This window comes from Salvia hispanica, chromosome 3 (genome assembly GCF_023119035.1).
Source record: "Salvia hispanica cultivar TCC Black 2014 chromosome 3, UniMelb_Shisp_WGS_1.0, whole genome shotgun sequence".
NCBI classification, from domain to species: Eukaryota; Viridiplantae; Streptophyta; class Magnoliopsida; order Lamiales; family Lamiaceae; genus Salvia; species Salvia hispanica.
The window spans coordinates 23,640,878-23,660,504 of record NC_062967.1 but is presented as its reverse complement, the minus strand read 5'-3'; the positions used below and the strand labels follow the sequence as shown (position 1 = coordinate 23,660,504).

Sequence of the window (19,627 nt, the reverse complement as noted above, 5' to 3'; positions counted from 1 at the left end):
TTCTAAATATGGAGTCTACAATCCACTAATACTCATTTCACTATCTTTTTCTTCCCTTTTTTTTTTATTTCTTTCTTACTTTACTAATTATACATTAAAATCTGTGTCATTCACAATCTTGTTTATTTTTCGTGGAGGGAGTAGTAGTATGAACGCGTAGTGTTTCAGTTATGTCATTAATTTAATAAAATCAGTTAAATCTTGAAAATGTCCACTTACTGTTTTAATTTATGCATTTAAGAGGGGAAAGGAAAGGTGGAGAAAGAGAAAAAGAAAAAAGATCCCTCCTCTCCAAATTGTAAAACTGTTGGCTCAATAGTCAATACCTCTTCCTGTCGAAGGCTGTATTTCTTCATTTCCATTCCAAAATTTAAAATGAGTAACTTTAATTTATGAGTAACCGTTTTGTGGTGATGAATCGAATATGCATACAATTTTTTAATATTATTTTATTCATTTGTGAGACTATGATTTCTGGTTCATAGTTAGCAAATTACAAACTGCCAAATTAAAACACTGAGAATTCAAGACGTCGGCTTGGAGATAAGAACTAACTCTGCTTTATTTGAAAAAAAACAATATTATATTGCATGATAGTAAAAATTTTGATTCTCCTCATTTGACTCAATTCTTCGTTGTGTCAATCCGCGGGAAGAATGAAGTTTAAATGAAAAAAATAAAACAGCAGAATCTAATTAAAATATAGGCATTCTTCATGATTAAAGTCATTTTTTTGGTGAATTATGATTCAATCTCTTATGTTATGTACAAGACTTTTTTGTGATATCACTTCACTTGTTCTTCCAGAGATAAAACAGCCTATTTAAGTACACTGCTTACTAATTTGTAAATCCATATGAATTTAATTAGGAAAAGTTTAATTTCTACTTATTTTTAGTGGATTCGGACAACTTTTAGTACTCGCGTGGAATGAAAGCTAATATTATATTTTTAAATATAATGTAGAAGTACACCAAATTCAGAATAAAATAATAATTTTATTTCGAATGCAATTTATAACATAATGTGTCACACTTTTTCATTTTTGGACGTTTCATTTTAATTTTATTATTTTGGTAAATAAACATTACATTCCACACTCCTAATTCAGCCAATTTAAGTACTAATTTGGAAATCCATATGAATTTAATTAGGCCACCTTTAATTTCTACTTAATTATATATAGATGGATTCGGACAACTTTTAATCCAATAGTGTTTGCACGGAGTATAATAGCAAAAGTATTTTTAAAGTATAATGTAGAGGTTCACCAATTTCAGAAAAAATAATTACTTTATTTTGAATGCAATTTAAAACATAGTGTGTCACACTTTTCCATTTTAGACGTCTCATTTTACATTTATTATTTTGATAAACATTACATTCCACAAATTTATTTTGTGTCAATCTCATTTTACTTTTATTATTTTGGTAAATAAACGTTACATTCCATAAATTTATTTTGTGTCAATCTCATTTACTTTTATTATTTTGTTAAATAAACATTACATTCCACAAATTTATTTTGTGTCAATCTCATTTTAGTTTAATTATTTTGGTAAATATACATTACATTCCACAAATTTAATTTGTGTCAATCCGCAGGATGAATGAAGTTAAAATGCAAAATAAAGCAACATAATCTATTTACTTAAGCTAATATAAAAGTAAAAATATATATGCCGATGAACTACTTCTTAATGATTAAAAATTCTTATGCACTACACCCTTTTTTGTGATATCACTTATTCTTGTAGAGATAAAATCCCAAATCCCAAATCCCAATTCCTAATTCAGCCATTTTAAATAGCAAAAGTATTTGTAGGTATAATGTAGAGGTGCACAAGATTCAGAAAAAATAATTACTTTATTTTGAATGCAATTTATAGTAACGTAGTGTGTCACACTTTTCCAATTTAGGACGTCTCATTTTATTTTTATTATTTTAGTAAATAAATATTACTACATTCTATGGATTTATTACCTATATATTATAAAACTAATACTACTATTTTTCTTCAAATTTTATAAAATGGGTCAATTAAAGTGGGACAAATTAGGGATGTCGCTTATTATTTAACCACATGTGCACTCTTCTAATTCCAGCAATCTTCTTAATTAATCGTGTTATATATTCATAGTTCGTCGTAATTTTCAATCAGATGCTGGTAATAAATTTAATTTACATCTAGAAAAACATAAGTAATCACTCTCTACATGTGCTTGAGACAAATGAACTTTCAACTTTCGAAACCACATACATTTAAGTAGGTAAAATCTGTGTTCATATCCAGATTTACCATGTATTCATTCTAATTAAATCCAACTAAAGGCTTATTGATTATTACTAGAGTTGAATTAGATTTTAAAAAAAATTGGTTGCGATGTAAGATAACAAATTCATTCTATTTTTTTTTCATTAAAGCCAGAGTCTTCCGATTATTTGAAAATCGAAATTCGAAAATTTTAACATTGGAATAGCAAAAAGGGTATCTAAATGTGTTATAAATACATAATTAATGTCGCATTTCATAAGATTTGAGGTCTCATATTTTTTATAGTAGTGTATTAACATCAATTGTTTCATTTTCTATTTTGATATAATTAATTAAGTACGATGATGGGCGTCGTTAAAACCCATGTACTGAAATTGAGTTGAGACTTGGATATGAAATTGCATTGCAAAACATTTATTGCATATATCTTTTTATGGTTCATAATAATAAATTACATAGGACTTTTGACGCCCAAAGTTCTACCTTTTCTATAATACGCATGTAAGTATGTCATAAAAGGCTTTTTCTCTAAAGCCCTCTCATTCACTAAGACAACTGTTGGATTCAATTTAAATTTTTTTGCATGAAAACACGTTCTAAAAGAGTCTCTAATTTGGCCATTTCTACCAAACTATATGACCTATTAGCCTCAATGTTGACAAAACTATTCTATTGCAGATAGACATGCCACACTTTTCTGATATCACATTCCCTTCTTGCATGTGCCGTAGCCCGGCCCAAATTCCGGCCCGGAGAATTTAATTAGGACACTAGCCAATCGACCACCTCTCGTGTCGGTGCCATCACATATTAATATTCTCATAATCGCGGCAAATATAAATTAATCAGGACACCAGTTTGACCGCAATCCGACAACGGGGAATTAATTAGGACAGTATCTCGCGTATATTTGTCCGTCCGTACAAAGTGTTTCCGAGTACGACAAAGAGAAATCAATTAATTAAGACACTAGCTAGCATATATCCGGGCTTTGCCACGTTGCAAGTGCGACAACGACAAGTAAATCTAAACACAAGCTTGCGAATATTCGTACGACCGTACACCTTTCGACATCGAAAAATAGTTAGGTCACTAGTATATCAATGGTACCTTTCACAGTGACATATAATTAGCAAGATAGTAAAATTTGGTTTAAATCACACAGTTGTGTGTGATAATTAAGGAGAAATTAATTAATTAGTACATTAGCTAATATTCATATATTTGCACCAATTTTTTTAATTTCATCCTAGTTAGCAATAACTGCAATTTAGTAAAACTTTTCCATATAAAAAATACGGAAATTAGGATTAAATTTCATGCATCCCCACCATTGATGATTCACTCATTTCTGCATGCTTGCTAATTAGTAATGCCAGATCCTTAATTTTAATAAACTCTACTCACTGATTTCCAATTCTATCTGAAGAAAGATATAATAATCATAATCATAATCCCATGTTTATATATAAGCCACACTAATTGTCACTTCCAAGTCCTAACAAACCACAAATCACTTTCTGTTTCGCATTCTTTGTAATTTAGTTCTTTCCAGCCCTCTACGCCCCAAGTTTTTCACTCCCACCTAAAAACTACTCCTTCCCCATTATTTTTTATATTAAAATTAAATAATCAGTTAGCATTTCTAACACATTTCTAACACATTTCACCATTTTACAGAAGATTCATTACCTCACAAATTTGACTTCGAGTAGTCCCAATTTTTCTTATCTTTTTTTTTTTTTAATTTCTAGGGTATGAAATAAGGGTTTCCCCCCCTATTTATAGAGCCTTGAAATGCCTAAACAAAACCACAAACACAAGAAAAACTCAATGGAGTGGTCTGATTTCCATAACTCCAACTTGGACGAATCCCTCTTCAGCCTCCTTTCCCAATTCCCACCACCACAAACAACCCCTCCACCACCCCAACAAACCCCTCCACCACCACCTCCACCACCCCCCAACAAATGCCAATGGTAACTGGAGAGTGGAGTAGTGAGGAAAACACTGTGTTCGAAAACGCCCTGGCCGAGGTGGACCACTCCTCTCCGAACTTCTTCGAGAGCCTCGCTGCCAAGGTCCCATGGCGCTCCCTTGACGACGTCAAGCTCCACTACGAGGCACTGCTGCACGACCTCGAGCTCATCGAATCCGGCCACTTCCCCATCCCTGACTACCCCCCTCTCGACGCCGGTGAGATGGATCCCAACGACCAAATCCTCGACGACATCCGTGGCAAATCTGGCCAGCCACGCCGCAGAGGCATCCCATGGACTGAAGAAGAACATCAGTAAATTTATTTTGCTTTCAATTTTTTTTTAAATTTTAATTTTTTTTTGTTTAGATCGGAGATCGAATGCTATTGTTTCATTTCAGGCTGTTTCTGATGGGGCTGAACAAGTACGGGAAGGGCGACTGGCGTAGCATCTCCAGGTACTACGTCGTCACCAAAACCCCAACTCAGGTGGCCAGCCACGCCCAGAAGTACTTCCGGCGCCAGACCAGCTCCACTCCGGCCGACCGCCGCCGCCCCAGCATCCACGACATCCACACCGTGAATCCTGGCGCCGCCACCCTGAACGCGCCGCCGCTCCCCCTGCCATTCCCGCCTCTAGCCCTAATTCCCAACATTCACCAGCCCTATGCTGCCCCGGGCCTCGGCCTCGCTGTGGATCCGAATCAGGGCTTCATGCCGCCCATCAGCGCCCCCTCTCACGCGGTCTACCACCAGACCGCGCCTGCTTCGTACCCGTCCTCCTCCTCGGCCCCACCCAGCTTCCCCCCCAACCAGTACTGGGGGTGAAGGAAGGAAGGAGTGTGTTTGTGGTCTTTTTAAATAAGAAGTTTGCTTAATATAATGCAGTGTTGTTAACTGCAGATGGATATGTGAGAGCTATCTGTCTATCTATCTTTTATCTTAATGTTATCTCTTTTCATCAATAAATCTATTATCTAGAGTTATTAAATAAACTCTTAAAACTCTCTCATGTATTTCATTTTCATTTTGATATGGATTTGCTTTCCATTTTCCAGTTCGATTTAAATCTCTAGCTCTTTCACTCATCATTTTATGTGTATGATTGTTCTTAATTAACACTGAATAATCTTTATTTAATTGGTGTTCTTGTGTCTTGGTTGGCATAAAGGTACTGCTTCTTCTTCATTGTCTTGCACGAGATGTAATCCTTGTTGTTGAATTTGACGCTACCGGAATTAATTAGCATTTGAGATTTGTCTCACTTTTTTATTATTCCGTTTTCATACTTTTTCATTTCATCATTTAATTTTTGTTTTTTGTGTTGTGTGTACGTTCTATTTTTCAGTTCTACACTTGTTAATTAAGGTGTGGAGTATAAAATTTGTCAGCATTTAATTCCGAATCGATCTTTATGTATATTTTATATTTTAAAGAAAGTGTCAATCATTGTTCATTACATATACGTACTAATAATATTTTTTTTGAATATATATTTTAGAATCGCTATAATAATAGTGGAATATACTTGGCGAGACATTGAGTTCGGACTGAAAATCCCATCATATATATATAACCCAAAAAAAAATCTTCGAAAAATGAAAATTAAATTTGAATTATCATTACCGAACATTAGTTGCAATGTAGGAGCTGAGTATTAAAATTTGAAAAAGGAAAATGAAAATAATAATGTACTTGGACAGCAATTAAAATTGGGTTAGAAGACCTGAAATAGTAATAGCGACCTGCATTGATGGGGGTTTGCCTTTTTCAATCTAGGATATGACAACAAAATATACACGATTAGAGACCTGAGGATTGATATTTGACTGAGATTTTGAATCTTGAGCAAACCGTGTGGATCCAATATGAGTGAAATTGGGAAGATTAAATTAATTGATTAGGGTTTTCAATTGAAAATGTAGATACAATTTACTTCTACTCCGATGCTCTCGTTGCTGAAATAGTTGAAAATATATATGCTGCCTAAACCCAATGTCATTCATCTAAGTATTGGTTTCTTTGCAAGGCATAATTTTTTAATGAAAACTTTCCCAAGACCCAAAAATCAGTAATTATATCATCCCAGTCAAATCTCCAGATTTTTGAAGCAAAATAAATTCCAATCATCAGTTATATGATAAATAGCAAAACTGGTTCTAGTTTTGTGAGAATGTGTGTTTTCTGGCTTTTAGTTCCTAAATGGAGTAATAGTTGGTCTTCTCAAGCCCAATATTTTTAGAAATAAAGTATTTTGTACAGAAATTTCTAGATTTAAAGAAGTAAATAATAGAATAGAAAATAAAAAGGAGTAGATTATTAGTAGAGGGAAAAAATAAGTTTAAATTCATAGAAAATTTACATATCTATATATGTTTGTGGTAATCCTTTTGTAATAGGGAATTAGAGTGAATCCAAAGTTATTCCATTTAGGTAAATTCACAATAAAGCGGTAGAGTCAACGTTCCACTCTTATTATAACTAGCGTCACATTCGTACGTGTGATGTGGTTCCACTTATATTTTAACTAGCGTCACATCCGTACGTGTGATGTACGACCGCACTAATTTTTTTTATTGCACTTATTTGAAATTGTGAAACATATTTTATCAAATGAATTTTTTTTTTATTATGAAGTTCTAAACTCACAAAAAAAAAGCAATAACAATTTATTATACTAATAAAAACTCATATAATAAAATAAGGTGAAACTAAAAATTGCACACAAAACATACATTGACGTGTGCAAATTCAAGTTAGAATATATTTCAATTTATTTAATAAATTTATAATTAGAGATATTTCTATATTGAAGATATATAACTTTTATGTTTAATCTATAAATGCGATTCACTATATTTCGAGTTTGTAAAATTTCAAAAAAAGTTTGAAAAAAATAGTGAATTATGCCAATGTTGGGACATAGTATAAACTTAGAATATGATTAAAAGAATTTTAGTATTTTTCACATTTTTATATAATAAAGGAATTTTATATATGATTTGACTTAATATATGTTGAATTTTGAAATTTTGTGCTCATATAGTCTTATACTTTATTAAATGTTGAAGTAAACACAACTCTTTATAAACTTATTTTGTGCTTCTGATAACTAGTATGTTAATGTTATCTCTTTTTATCAGTAAATCTATTATCAAGACTTAACAAATAAACATAAACTCTACTCATGTATTTGATTTTGATTTGTTTTTCATTTTCCAGTTCGATTCAACATTTGTTTGTTACATCATCAATGGTTGCATTGTTTGTTTAATGGTGATACAGAAGCTAAATCCCAAATTCAAGCCCTAATTCTTTCATTTATTATTTTATGTGTATAATTCTTGATTTATTTTATTTTTTTCTAACTGATACGCTTTGTTTAGTAGTTCTTACTGCTTTTATGAACCTGGATCTTTAAGAATGTATTGATTTTTATTGATAAATAAGCTAATTTTAGAAAGAAAGAAAAAAAGAGTCCTCTCGCATATAGTTAAATTAATATGAATTTTCTTCAATTAATTGGTGTTCTTTGGGTCTTGGTTTACTATCTAGCACAAGATACTGATTCTTCTTCATTTAAATGGAGTTCTTGTGTCTTGGATTATTATTTGACATTAATGATTCTTGTTGAATTTGAAGCAATCGGCACTAATTAGCATTTCAGACCTGTCCTACTTTTTGTTATCCCCATTTCATACTTTTTCATTTATCATTTAATTTTTTGTTTTTTTCAATTGTGCATACGTTTTAGTGTAGATCTACAATTGTTAATTTGGTGTACAAAATTTGGTAGCATTTAATTCCCAATCGATCTTCATGTATTAAATTATAATATTTTAAAAATAAGGTCAATCTTCTCATTACATATACGTACTAATAATATTTTTTTGAATAATGATGATGGTGGAATACAGTTGACATTCGGACTGAAATCCAACAATAAACCGAAATAATATGCTTCAAAAATTACTGAACCTTAGTTGCAATATAGGAGTATTAAAATTATAAAAAGGAGAATGAAAATAATAATGTACTTGGACAGCAATTAACAGTTGGTTTAGAAGACTGAAATAGTAGTATTAGGGACCTGCATTGATTGGGGTTTGCCTTTTTTAAGCTATGATATGACAACAAATATTCACATTAGAGACCTGAGAATTGATATTTGACTGGGATTTTGATTTTTGAGTAAATGGTGTGGATCCAATATGAGTGAAATTGGGAAGAATAAATTAATTAGGGTTTTCTACTACCCCAGTTTGATTCTTAGTGTTGGTTTCTTTGCAAAGCAAAGTTTTTAATGAAAATTTTGTCAAGATCCAAAAATGGAAGTTGTATCCAATAATTTTATCATCAGTCACGGACTCAGATTTTCCAGATTTCTGAAGCAAAAGAAATTTCCAATCATCATGTTATTTGATAAATAGCAAAAATGATTCTAGTTTTGTGAGAATGTGGTTTAGAAAGTAAAGATATCAAGTCTTCTCAAACCCAATATTTTTTAGTAGTACAAAGGTCCAGATTTTTGTATTTAGAAAGTAAAGATATTTTGTAGAGAAATTTCTTGATTTACAGAAGTAATTAGGGGTGCAAATTCGGGTACCCGAACCCGAAATCTCAAAAATGTTATACCCAATACCCGACCCGTATGTGAATTCGGGTATCCGAACCCAACTAATTGGGTACCCATAAACCCGAAATTATTATATTTAAAATTTATTCTTTTTTATAAATTAAATTGTGATGAGAATAGAAATTATTAAAAATAACACAATACTACTATTTATTGATTATAATTCTATATTATATAAAATAGACATCAAACAAATAGACACTACTTAATTTTAAAATAATTTTTTTTTTTGGTATAAATTGAAACATTAAAGAGATTAAAATAATTTTTTAAGAGATTAAATGAACATGTAAATAAAATGGAGAAAGCATAACTAATTAACTATATATTTTCAAAAGATAACAAGTAAGAATATAAATAATGCAACATGAACCGAACACGAATGTAAAGAAGTACTTAAAGTCGAGATAATAGAACAATAAAATGTCAAAGCAACCAAACATAATCTAAATAATGTCAAAGCAACCAAACATAACCAAATAGTAAACTAAGAACTTTATAACCCAAAATATTTATCACAAATACATAATTAATCGGGTATTATTCGGGTACCCTAATACGGGTTTAGGATACTCGGGTACCCTAAACCCGAAGAATCCTAACATTAACTACCCAAACCCGTACCCAAACCCATAATTTCGGGTTTCGGTTATCCAAAACCGTCGGGTATTGGGACTGGGTCGAGAATACCCAAAACCCGCGGATTAAATTTTCAAGGAAAGAATAAAAAAATAAAAGGGTAGATAATATTAGTAGAGGGAAAGAATACGTTCAAATATAAAGAAAACTTACCTATCTATATGGTCATGTTTGGTTGACAGGATTCTGTCTGGGAAAATAATCCGATTCCTTAAATTTTAAATTCTTGTGTTTTTTTCGATTTTTAATTAAACTGGAAAAGTGGTCAGAATCCGAGAACAAGGAAAGTTAGTACAACTTTTCAGGATTCTGAATCCTAACTTTTCTTAGGTATTCTTTTAGTTTTAGGATTCTTACATATTTAATGTAATATAATATAGTTATTTATTTATTTATTTATTATTATTATTAGTATACAACATTTTAAAATAATTTAAAATTATAAATCATACTTAATTTCACTATAATAATAACTATAATTAAAATTATCATAATTATAAATATTTTTATAATAATTCATAATAGTAATTAATAATTTAAAATAATTAAAATATAATTATACTACCTCCGTCGAAAGTTTGACACAGTTTACCATTTTGGTCCGCCCCTGAAAGTTTGACACACTTCACTTTTTACCATTTTTGGTAGTGGACCTCATATTCCACTAACTCAATCATACTCACATTTTTTATTATAAAACTAACACTTTAAAAGTAGGACTCACATCCCACCTACTTTTTCAACTCACTTTCCGTTACATTTCTTAAAACCCGTGCTGGGTCAAAATGTGTCAATATTTGGGGGACGGAGGTAGTAATAAATAATAATTATCATATTTTATAAATTATTTAATAATTAATCAATAAAGTCATAGTGCAATTTTAATTTATAAAATTTATTCAATTAAAATAAGTAAATATTATAATTATAATATAATAATTATTATATTTATTATTATAATAAATGAGTATAATACTCCATGTAACTACAATTATAATTATAATTATATTATTATATATTATGATGGATAATCCATATTTAAACTATCCGTCGTAATAAAAACATAATAATATAATTATTATTATTTGTAATTAATAATTTATTTAAAATTTTACATTATTATTTTTTTTATAAATAAAAAATATATTTTTAGTTTGTTATTTAAATTAAATATAAATTTAAAATCTTGATATTTTCCAAACACATGAAAGTAAAGTTATTAGGAATCATATTCCCGTAATTTATTTTCTCAGGAATCATTCCTTGCCAACTTTCCTTTCCCGTCAATTAAACATGACCTATATATTTGTGGAAATCCTTTTCTAATAGGGAAATAGAGTGAATCAAAACTTATTCCATTCAGGCAAAATCACAATAAAATAGTAAAGTCAATGTTCCACTTTTATTATAACGAGCGTCACATCAGTACGTGTGGTGTGCGAACCACGTTAATTTTTTGTTGCACTAATTTTCAAATCGTGAATTCTCATTTATGAAATGAAAAACAACATTATTATGACAAGATCTAAACTATTCATATGCAATAACAATTTATTATACTAATAAAAACTCATATAATTAAATAATTCAAAACTAAAAATTGCACTCAAAAGCACACATGATTGACGTGTGCAAATTCAAGTTAGAATATGATTCAGTTTATTTAATTAATAAAATTTATAATTATAGATAATTCTATATTGAAGATCTATGGTGTAGTAACTTTTTATGTGAATGAAATATAAATGTGATTCACTATATTTCGAGTTTTTAAAATTTCAAAACAAGATTGAGATAAATAGTGAATTTTATTATATCAATGTTGGGACATATAAACATAGAATATGATTTAAAGAATTTTAGTACTCTTCACATTTTTATATAAAAAAAGGAGTTTATTTATGATTTGACTTAATATATGTTGAACTTTGAAATTTTATTTATAATTTTTTTATTAAATATATTAAAGATATATAAACTTATTTTGTGCTCATATAATCTTATGTAGTACTACTTTATTAATCGAATTAGATAACTCGTTAATAAACTTGTTTTGTGCTTCTTATAACTAGTAGTGTGTTAATTTTATCTATTTTCATTAAGAAATTTATTATCAAGAGTTAACAAATAAACATTAACTCTATTCATTTATTTTATTTTGATTTTAATTTTTTTCCATTTTCCAGTTCGATTCAATATTTGGCTGCCTTGTTTGTGAAATGGTGATACACAAAGGCTAAATCCCCAATTCAAATCCCTAATTCTTTCATTCACTGTTTTATGTGTATGGTTCTTAATTTGATGTACATTGTTTGATTGTAGTTCTTAATGCTTTTAGGCATGGATATTCTCATATTCAAGAACATATATAATGGTTTTCATTGATAAAAAGCTTTGAAAAAATTGAGTCCTCGCATATGGTTGAGCTTAATATGAATTTTCTTCATTTAATTGGTGTTCTTGTGTCTTGGTTTATTATCTGGTACTCCAAGATACTGATTCTTCTTCATTTAAATGGTGTTCTTGTGTCTTGATTTATTTTATTTGAGACAAGATATATCAATGCTTCTTGTTGAATTTGAAGCAATCGGCACTAATTAGCATTTTCAGACCAGTCCTACTTTTTATTATCCCCATTTCTTACTTTTTCATTTCATCATTTCATCATTTAATTAATTTTTTTTATTGTGTGTACGGTTTAGTTTTTAGAGCATCTTCAACCATTTATGCTAAACTCAAACTCATTTTAATGTAAATGTCATACTGTCAAATAGTGATTTTTAAACCATCTCCAATGGTACTCTAAAACCTAAAATGGAGTAGACAATTAATTAGCTATCGGTACTCCAAAACCAATTCCATTTCTGGGTTTTGAGTAGTACCTATTTTTAGATATACACTAAAACAAAACCAAATTTTTTTCAAATTTTATGAGTAAAAAAAGCATAATATAGAGAAAATTCTTTTAAGTTTGATCAGTTTAGTGTAAATAGTTGGAGTAAAATCACTTTTGATGTGACATTTATACTAAAATGAGTTTAAATTTAGTGTAAATGGTTGGAGATACTCTTATTCCAACTATGTATACAAAACTTAAACTCAAAAGAATATTTTCTATATTATATCTTTTTGCTTACAAAATTTGAAAAAGTATTTTTAGTTTTGTTTTAATGTAAACTTAAAAATAAGTACTCCCTCCGTTCCACAGTAATAGAGGCGTTTCGTTTTGAGCTCTTGTTTTGAAAAAATGATAATAAATAGTTAAAGTTGAGAGAGGGTAAAGTAAGAGAGAGAATAATGTAGTGAAAAGTCTTATCTACAATATTCTATCTCTTACTTTTACTCTTTCTTCACTTTAACTATTTATTATTATTTTTTCAAAATGAGTGCTCAAAATGAAACGCCTCTGTTACTGCGGAACGGAGGGAGTATATTTTAGTCAAAAATAAAAAATAAAATTAGCTTTGGACTACCATTAAAACTAATTATATACTCCCTCCGTCCCATGTTACTCGCACTTTTCATTTTAGGCCGTAAATTTGAGATTGATTTTTTAGTGTAATTAAATTAGAATTTTAAATGTAATGAGACATCACTTTATAAAGGACTTATTAACTTAATCTAACATATTAATTAAATGCATTAATTCTAACTTAAACTATAAATAGTGTAAAGAGTTTGTGACGTGCCGAAAAGTAAAAGTGCGAGTAACATGGGACGGAGGGAGTATTTCATTTTGAGTTTTAGTGTGCCATCGGAGATGATCTTAGTTCTACAACTGTTAATTAAGGTGTATAAAATTTTTTAGCATTTAATTTTAATGTCTATGCTCTATAAAATTTTATTTTTTATAATAAGTTCAATTAGTGTTCATTACATACGTACTAATAATTTTTTTAATATATGAAGTACTAGTATTTTAGAATAGCTATAATAATAGTGGAATACAGTTGACGAATCATAGATTTCGGACTGAAAAACCCCATTATATATTTACCCCAAATAATGTTTTTATGCTTAAAAATGAAAATGAAAATTAAAATTAAAGTATAAATTATCATTATAAATTATACTTGGAATTACTGGGCCGTATTTGCAATATAGGAGTATTAAAATTTAGGGAAGTAAAATGAAAATATTAATAATGTACTTGGAAGGCAATTAAAGTTGGATAGAAGACTGAAATAGAAATAGGGACCTGCATTGATGGGGATTTGCCTTTTTTAATCCAGGATATGACAACAAATATACACGATTAGAGACCTGAGGATTGATATTTGACTGGGACTTTGATTTTTGAGCAAAATTTGCGTGAAATTGGGAAGATTAATTGAATTAGGGTTTTCAATTCATGAAAATGTTGTCAATGCTGAAATAGTTGCAAATATATATGATGCCAAAACCCAGTTTGATTCATAGTGTTTTTTTTTTTTGCAAGGCATAGTTTTTTAATGAAAAATTTCTCAAGACCCAAAAATGGAAGTTGCAGACTCAAATCTCCAGACTTAATTTTTTGAGCAAAAGAAATTTCCAATAATCAGTTATTTGATTATATAGCAAAAGTGGTTTTTGTTTTGTAAGAATGTGGTTTTTATATTTTCTGGCTTTTAGTTCGGCTAAATGGATTCCTGGTGAGAGCAAAGGCTCCTTTATTCTTCTCAGCATTGTCGTCTTCTTCTACTCACATAAAGTGTATATTCTTTCTTCCCTAAATTCACATATTAGGTCTTCTCTAACCCATTATTATAGTACAAATATCCAGTTTTTTGTAAAAAGTAGAAGTTTTTTTGTAAAACAATGTAGATTTAAACAAGTACATAGAATATAAAACAAAATAAAGAGTAGAAAATATAAGTAGGGGGAAAGAATAGGTTTATATGTAATGAAAACTTATAATAGGGAATTTAATAATTAGAGTGAATCAAAGTTATTCCATTTAGGCAAATCACCAACAAAGTATCATGTATTGTGAGCGGAGTCAACATTCCACTTTTATATAACTAGCGTTACATCCGTACGTGCACGATGTACAACCAGATTGTAATTTTATTTGCACTAATTCAAAACTGTGAATTCACAATTATGAAATGAAAAAATAATATCATTATATTGAGTTCTTGTTGTTTCTTTGGCTCTTTGGGTGTTTTGCGTTTTAGTCGGTCTGTTGGTGTTAGACTGAAATTTCGTTGTACTTTTCTGGTTTTGATTTTTGCGGTTTGGCTTTGGGCCACTTGTCTTGAACCTTTGCTCGCTGTTGGCCGGCTCGAGCCTTTTCCGCTTATCAAAAAAAAAAATTGAGTTCTAAACTCACAAATGTATGCAATAACAATTTATTAAAAACTCATACAATTAAACAATTTGAAACTAATAATTGCATAACATATGTCAACTAAAACACTTTTCTATCTCTAAATTACAATTTGATGTTTTAAGGAAGAATAAGGGATAAATTATTGATATATGTGTTGGAGCATGAGTGACGTGTGCAAATTCAAGTTATAATATCCTAAATTACATGTTTTAATTTATTTAATAAATTTATTAGTATTAGAGATAATTATACATTTAAGATATTATAACTTGTTACGTTTAATAAATACTAATGTGATTCACCATATTTCGAGTTTTTAAAATTTCAGAACAAATTTGAGAAAAATAGTGAATTTCGTTATATCAATGTTGGGGTACATAAACTTGAATATGATTTCAAGAATTTTAGTATTTTTTTCACATTTTTTAAAAATATATTGAAGGTATATAAACTTTTACTTTATTAATGGTGGAATTAAACATAACTCTTTATGATTAAGTATGGTAAGAGCGAATTAAAAATGCAAAACAAACATTCATAAAATATAAAATTGACTTCATGTTACAACAATATTTATGAAGATCATAACAATACCTAAAAGTGGGTATAAATTCTGCAGAAAGTTCAGCAAATAATGTGATGAAAAAATAAGGTAAGAATATGTGGATGATATACTGTACTATATATAATCAAAAGAAACTTTTTAAACTCTTCCACTAACGTTTCACTTCCTCTATTTAGCATAAATGTAAAAGAAACTTTTAAAACTCCCTAACATCAAAATCTATAAAAATGATTAATATAGGGCCCAGTCGATTTCTTGGATATCAAATTCGGGGCTATAAAGATAATTAATGTCGTTTTGCAATCAGTGGAAAAGTAACTTGGGGCATGGCATCCCTTGTACCCCACCCATCTTAATTTTCACTATTTATTTTACAGATTATATATTCTTTCAATTATACATAATATTTTTAACATCTCTATGTTAGCACTTATTTCAAAATCTCTATGTTCTAGTATGAATTTTATTTTAAAATTCAGGTCAATTGTTGTTCATTACATATGTACTATTAATATTTCTTTGAATATATATTTTATAATAATATTGGACAACATTTGACGAGACGTAGAGTTAGGACTGAAAATCCCATCATATGCAACCCAAAGTAATTTTGTTACTTCAAAAATGAAAATTAAATATAAATAAATATTATAAATTCTAATGAATTAGTGAACCTTAGCAACAACATAGGAGTTTTAAAATTGAAAAAAGGAAAATGAAAAAATTAATGTACTAGGACACCAATTAATATGATTAAAATTAGTCTGAAATAGTAATAGGGAGAGAAAATTAATATGATTACCTGCATTGATGAGGGTTTGCCTTTTTTTAAGCAAGGATATTACAACAATTATTCACGACTGGAGACCCAAGGATTGATTTTTGATTGGGATTTTGAGCAAATTGAGTGGATCCAATATGAATGAAATTGGGGAAGAGTATTTTTTCAGGGTTTTCCGATGTTTCTCATTGCTGAAATAATTGCAAATATATATATGATGCCTAAACTTCTAAGTGTTGGTTTCTTTGCAAGCCCATAGTTTTTTAATGAAAACTATCCCAAGACCCAAAAAAGAAGTTGTATCCAGTAATTTTATCATCACAGTCAAAGACTCAAATGTCCACATTTTTAAAGCAAAAGAACTTTCCAATCATGATTCGTTATCTGGCTTTTAGTTATGTTAAATGGATTCCTCGAGAGAGCAAAGGCTCTTTTCTTCTTCTACTCACATAGAGTACATATTCTTTCTTCACTAACATCACAATAATAGGTATTCTCAAAACCCAGTATTTTAGTACAATGTCCAGATTTTTGTAGAGGGAAAGAATAAATTTTAATTGTATTGAAAACTTAATTACCTATCTATACATGTGAGGTTAGGGATATCAATCAGGTCAGCCAAGTGAATTATGACCCTGCTTTACTAGGATTGCGGGCTAATTGGACTATACTTTTATCGGGTTAAAAAATTTCAACCCCAAACCTTAAATGTTATTGTTTCAGGTTAGCCCAACAAACTTTTAATCAAAATTATCTTAATATTTATTATTAGTAAAGATTTTACATGTCTTATAAATGTCTTATAAAGAATATTAGTATTCAAATTTACATCATTAACAAAATAAACATTATAAATAAAAATATATATTTAGCATGAATTAAAAAGGAAAATAAAAATATAAGGTGAATATAAGAAAAAGTATCAAATTCGTAACAAAACAAGGAATTATAATTAATTCAACATTTATTTATATAGAAAATTTGCATTTCCCTTTTTTCTTTTTAGTTTGGGGCATTTATAAACTCTCGTCCCTAAACCCTGAACTCTCGTCCATCTTTTACATGATCACATATATTTTTCAAAGAGAAAAAAGAAAAAAAAAAAAAAGTAGAAGAATTGTTCAAATGAAAATGCATGTGTGACACATGACAAATGAAAAACAAGTAAAATACCTTATTTTTTGCAGACCAACGGGCCAGCCTACCGGGATGGCCTGCTTAACCCGTCGGCATGAATGGACAAACCCGATTTCTAATCGGGCTATAAATTTTCAATCATAACCCTCTAATTTTAGCGCGCTAACCGGATCATCCCATTAGGTCCGGATAGTTTCTAGTATTTTCCACATTTTCAAAAATAAGAAGTTATTTATGATTTGACTCAGTATAGGTTGAATTCTGAAATTTTATTTATAATTTGTTTTATTAAATATATTAAAGGTATATAAACTTATTTTGTACTATGATCTAAATGTGTAATTAGACACATGTGCTCGTAGGTTTTATTTCTACACTATATGAATTTTACCTTTTGTGATTAAGTAAATTTACATTTTACTATTGTTAAGATCGAATTAAGGATATGCATAACAAATTATTAATACACAAACTCGAAAATGAATTATAAAATAAAAAAAAGTTTATGTTACGATAAAAGTGGATCTAAACTGTAGTACATAAAGTTCAACGAAGAATGTAATTAAAAAAAATGTAAGAATGTGTGAATTATAAGTTACCAAAATGTCATATATAGTCCAAAAAATGATTATCTATGTGTCTCTTCAAAAATCCTTCACTTTTTCCACTTAATTAATAAAGATGCTTTTTAAATTCCCCCAATCAAAATCTGTAAAAAAGATGATTATTGTTGGGCCATTTTGCATATCAAATTGGAGACTAATAAGCTAATTAACTAGTGTTGCTTTGCAACTCATGGCGAAGCCACAGGCGGGTATGGAAGGTTTAAGTTAAAAAAGGGTTTTTAATCTTATCATAAGTGGGGTAAATGAAAGTTTTGTAATATGATTCTAATATTTTTATTGACTATAAACATAATGAAAAAAGGATCGGGTGATCTAAGGGGGGATTCAAGGGCCCAATAGTGGATATGACCATGGTGAAGGAAATGTTTGCGGCATCAGATTTGGAGCGATTGCAGCGTTTCTTGTCTTTGAATTCGGTCGTGTATTATGTTATGGTATGTGATGTTTTTCCAAAGTAGTTCACAAATTAATTTCATGTTTTTTTAGGATTGGATTTTCTTCCTAAATTAATTATATACGTTTCTTTTTACTGCATTTGTTTTTATTAATGTTATCTTATTGAATTAGATGGTTTGCACATTTATACGTAAAATATTAAATGTGTTCTATTTTGTATGCAAGTGGTATCGGCTACTATATTCATACTTGCTTTTCAGTTACTTATTTTATTTTAGTGTATTGGGTTATCAATGAAGTATATATATTGATATTAAGATTTGGTGCCAAAATATATTGCATGCCTTTTGTTTTTGTTTGGGCTTTGCCAAGGCCCATCCAATTATTTGTAATAAAAATGTTGCAAAAGTATCATTATTATACTCATATTTTCGTAAGTACTCCGGAGTATTATTCAATCAAATTATTATCAATATCAAATATACGATTTACAACTTACAGAAATATGAATTCATATAATATTTGTGCATCGCATACGTGTTACACTAAAACTCTATATTTTATATAGTTTATTTGATGTTGTTTATGATAACGCTACTGTCACTTTTTTTACGCTACTAGTTCTCTTGACATTGTCATTGCTTCTGTAGACGACGTCTCTAGATGTTGTCCCTCAATGTCATAGCTGCTTTTTGTAATATCGATAACCAAAAATACACAAAAATTATTCAATAGTTTGAGCCTCAATGTCAAAATCCTGGTTTTGCCTTTGTTCCCAATAATTATTATACTTGATGGTTTAATAACGTTACAAAAACTAATCAGTAATCTTCATGATGGCAGTAACGGTCTACATTGTATGACACCACTCACACACTCTTGTGACCAAACACCATCTTGCTTAAATGAAATTGGGAGATTTCTTTTTAACTACTGTCGGCATTTAAATGCGCAAGTGCTGCTGAGTAAGTTTAAAATATTATGCATTCAAATTAAAAATTACATTTCTTCATGTTTCATTGCCTTAATCACATTATTTTTACACTGTATGTTAGTTATATCAGCCTATGTTAATTATTCTCTCATTTAAATTTTGGTTTATGATTGAGCATCAAATAAAATCCAACTAATTTTACATTTATTTGTTACTACTTAATAGTAGTACTATATAGTAAAAAATTAGGTCCAATAATGATAATATTAGTAGTAAATATTGAACTAGCAAGAACTAATTATGTGCTTCTTGGTTCGATTATTGAAACAAAAAAGGGATTGAACTAGC

At 29.3% G+C, this 19,627-nt stretch overlaps 1 protein-coding gene across 1 annotated transcript; it reads left to right on the top strand.

Annotated features, from left to right (window-relative positions):
* The first annotated feature begins 4,224 nt into the window (after positions 1–4,224).
* LOC125210905 (transcription factor DIVARICATA-like) lies at positions 4,225–5,123 on the top strand. The gene is made up of 2 exons (XM_048110536.1): positions 4,225–4,569; positions 4,656–5,123. The coding sequence occupies exons 1-2, from the start codon at positions 4,247–4,249 to the stop codon at positions 5,080–5,082; spliced, it is 750 nt and encodes a 249-aa protein (XP_047966493.1). The 5' UTR covers positions 4,225–4,246; the 3' UTR covers positions 5,083–5,123.
* Positions 5,124–19,627: the final 14,504 nt, after the last annotated feature.

What these genes read in the sequence shown, in the direction of transcription:
- LOC125210905 (XM_048110536.1), top strand. Translation starts at nt 4,247, where the DNA reads ATGCCAATGGTAACTGGAGAGTGGAGTAGTGAGGAAAACACTGTGTTC. An exon ending in TGGACTGAAGAAGAACATCA is followed by an intron (nt 4,570 to 4,655) that starts GTAAATTTATTT and finishes GTTTCATTTCAG; the next exon opens with GCTGTTTCTGATGGGGCTGA.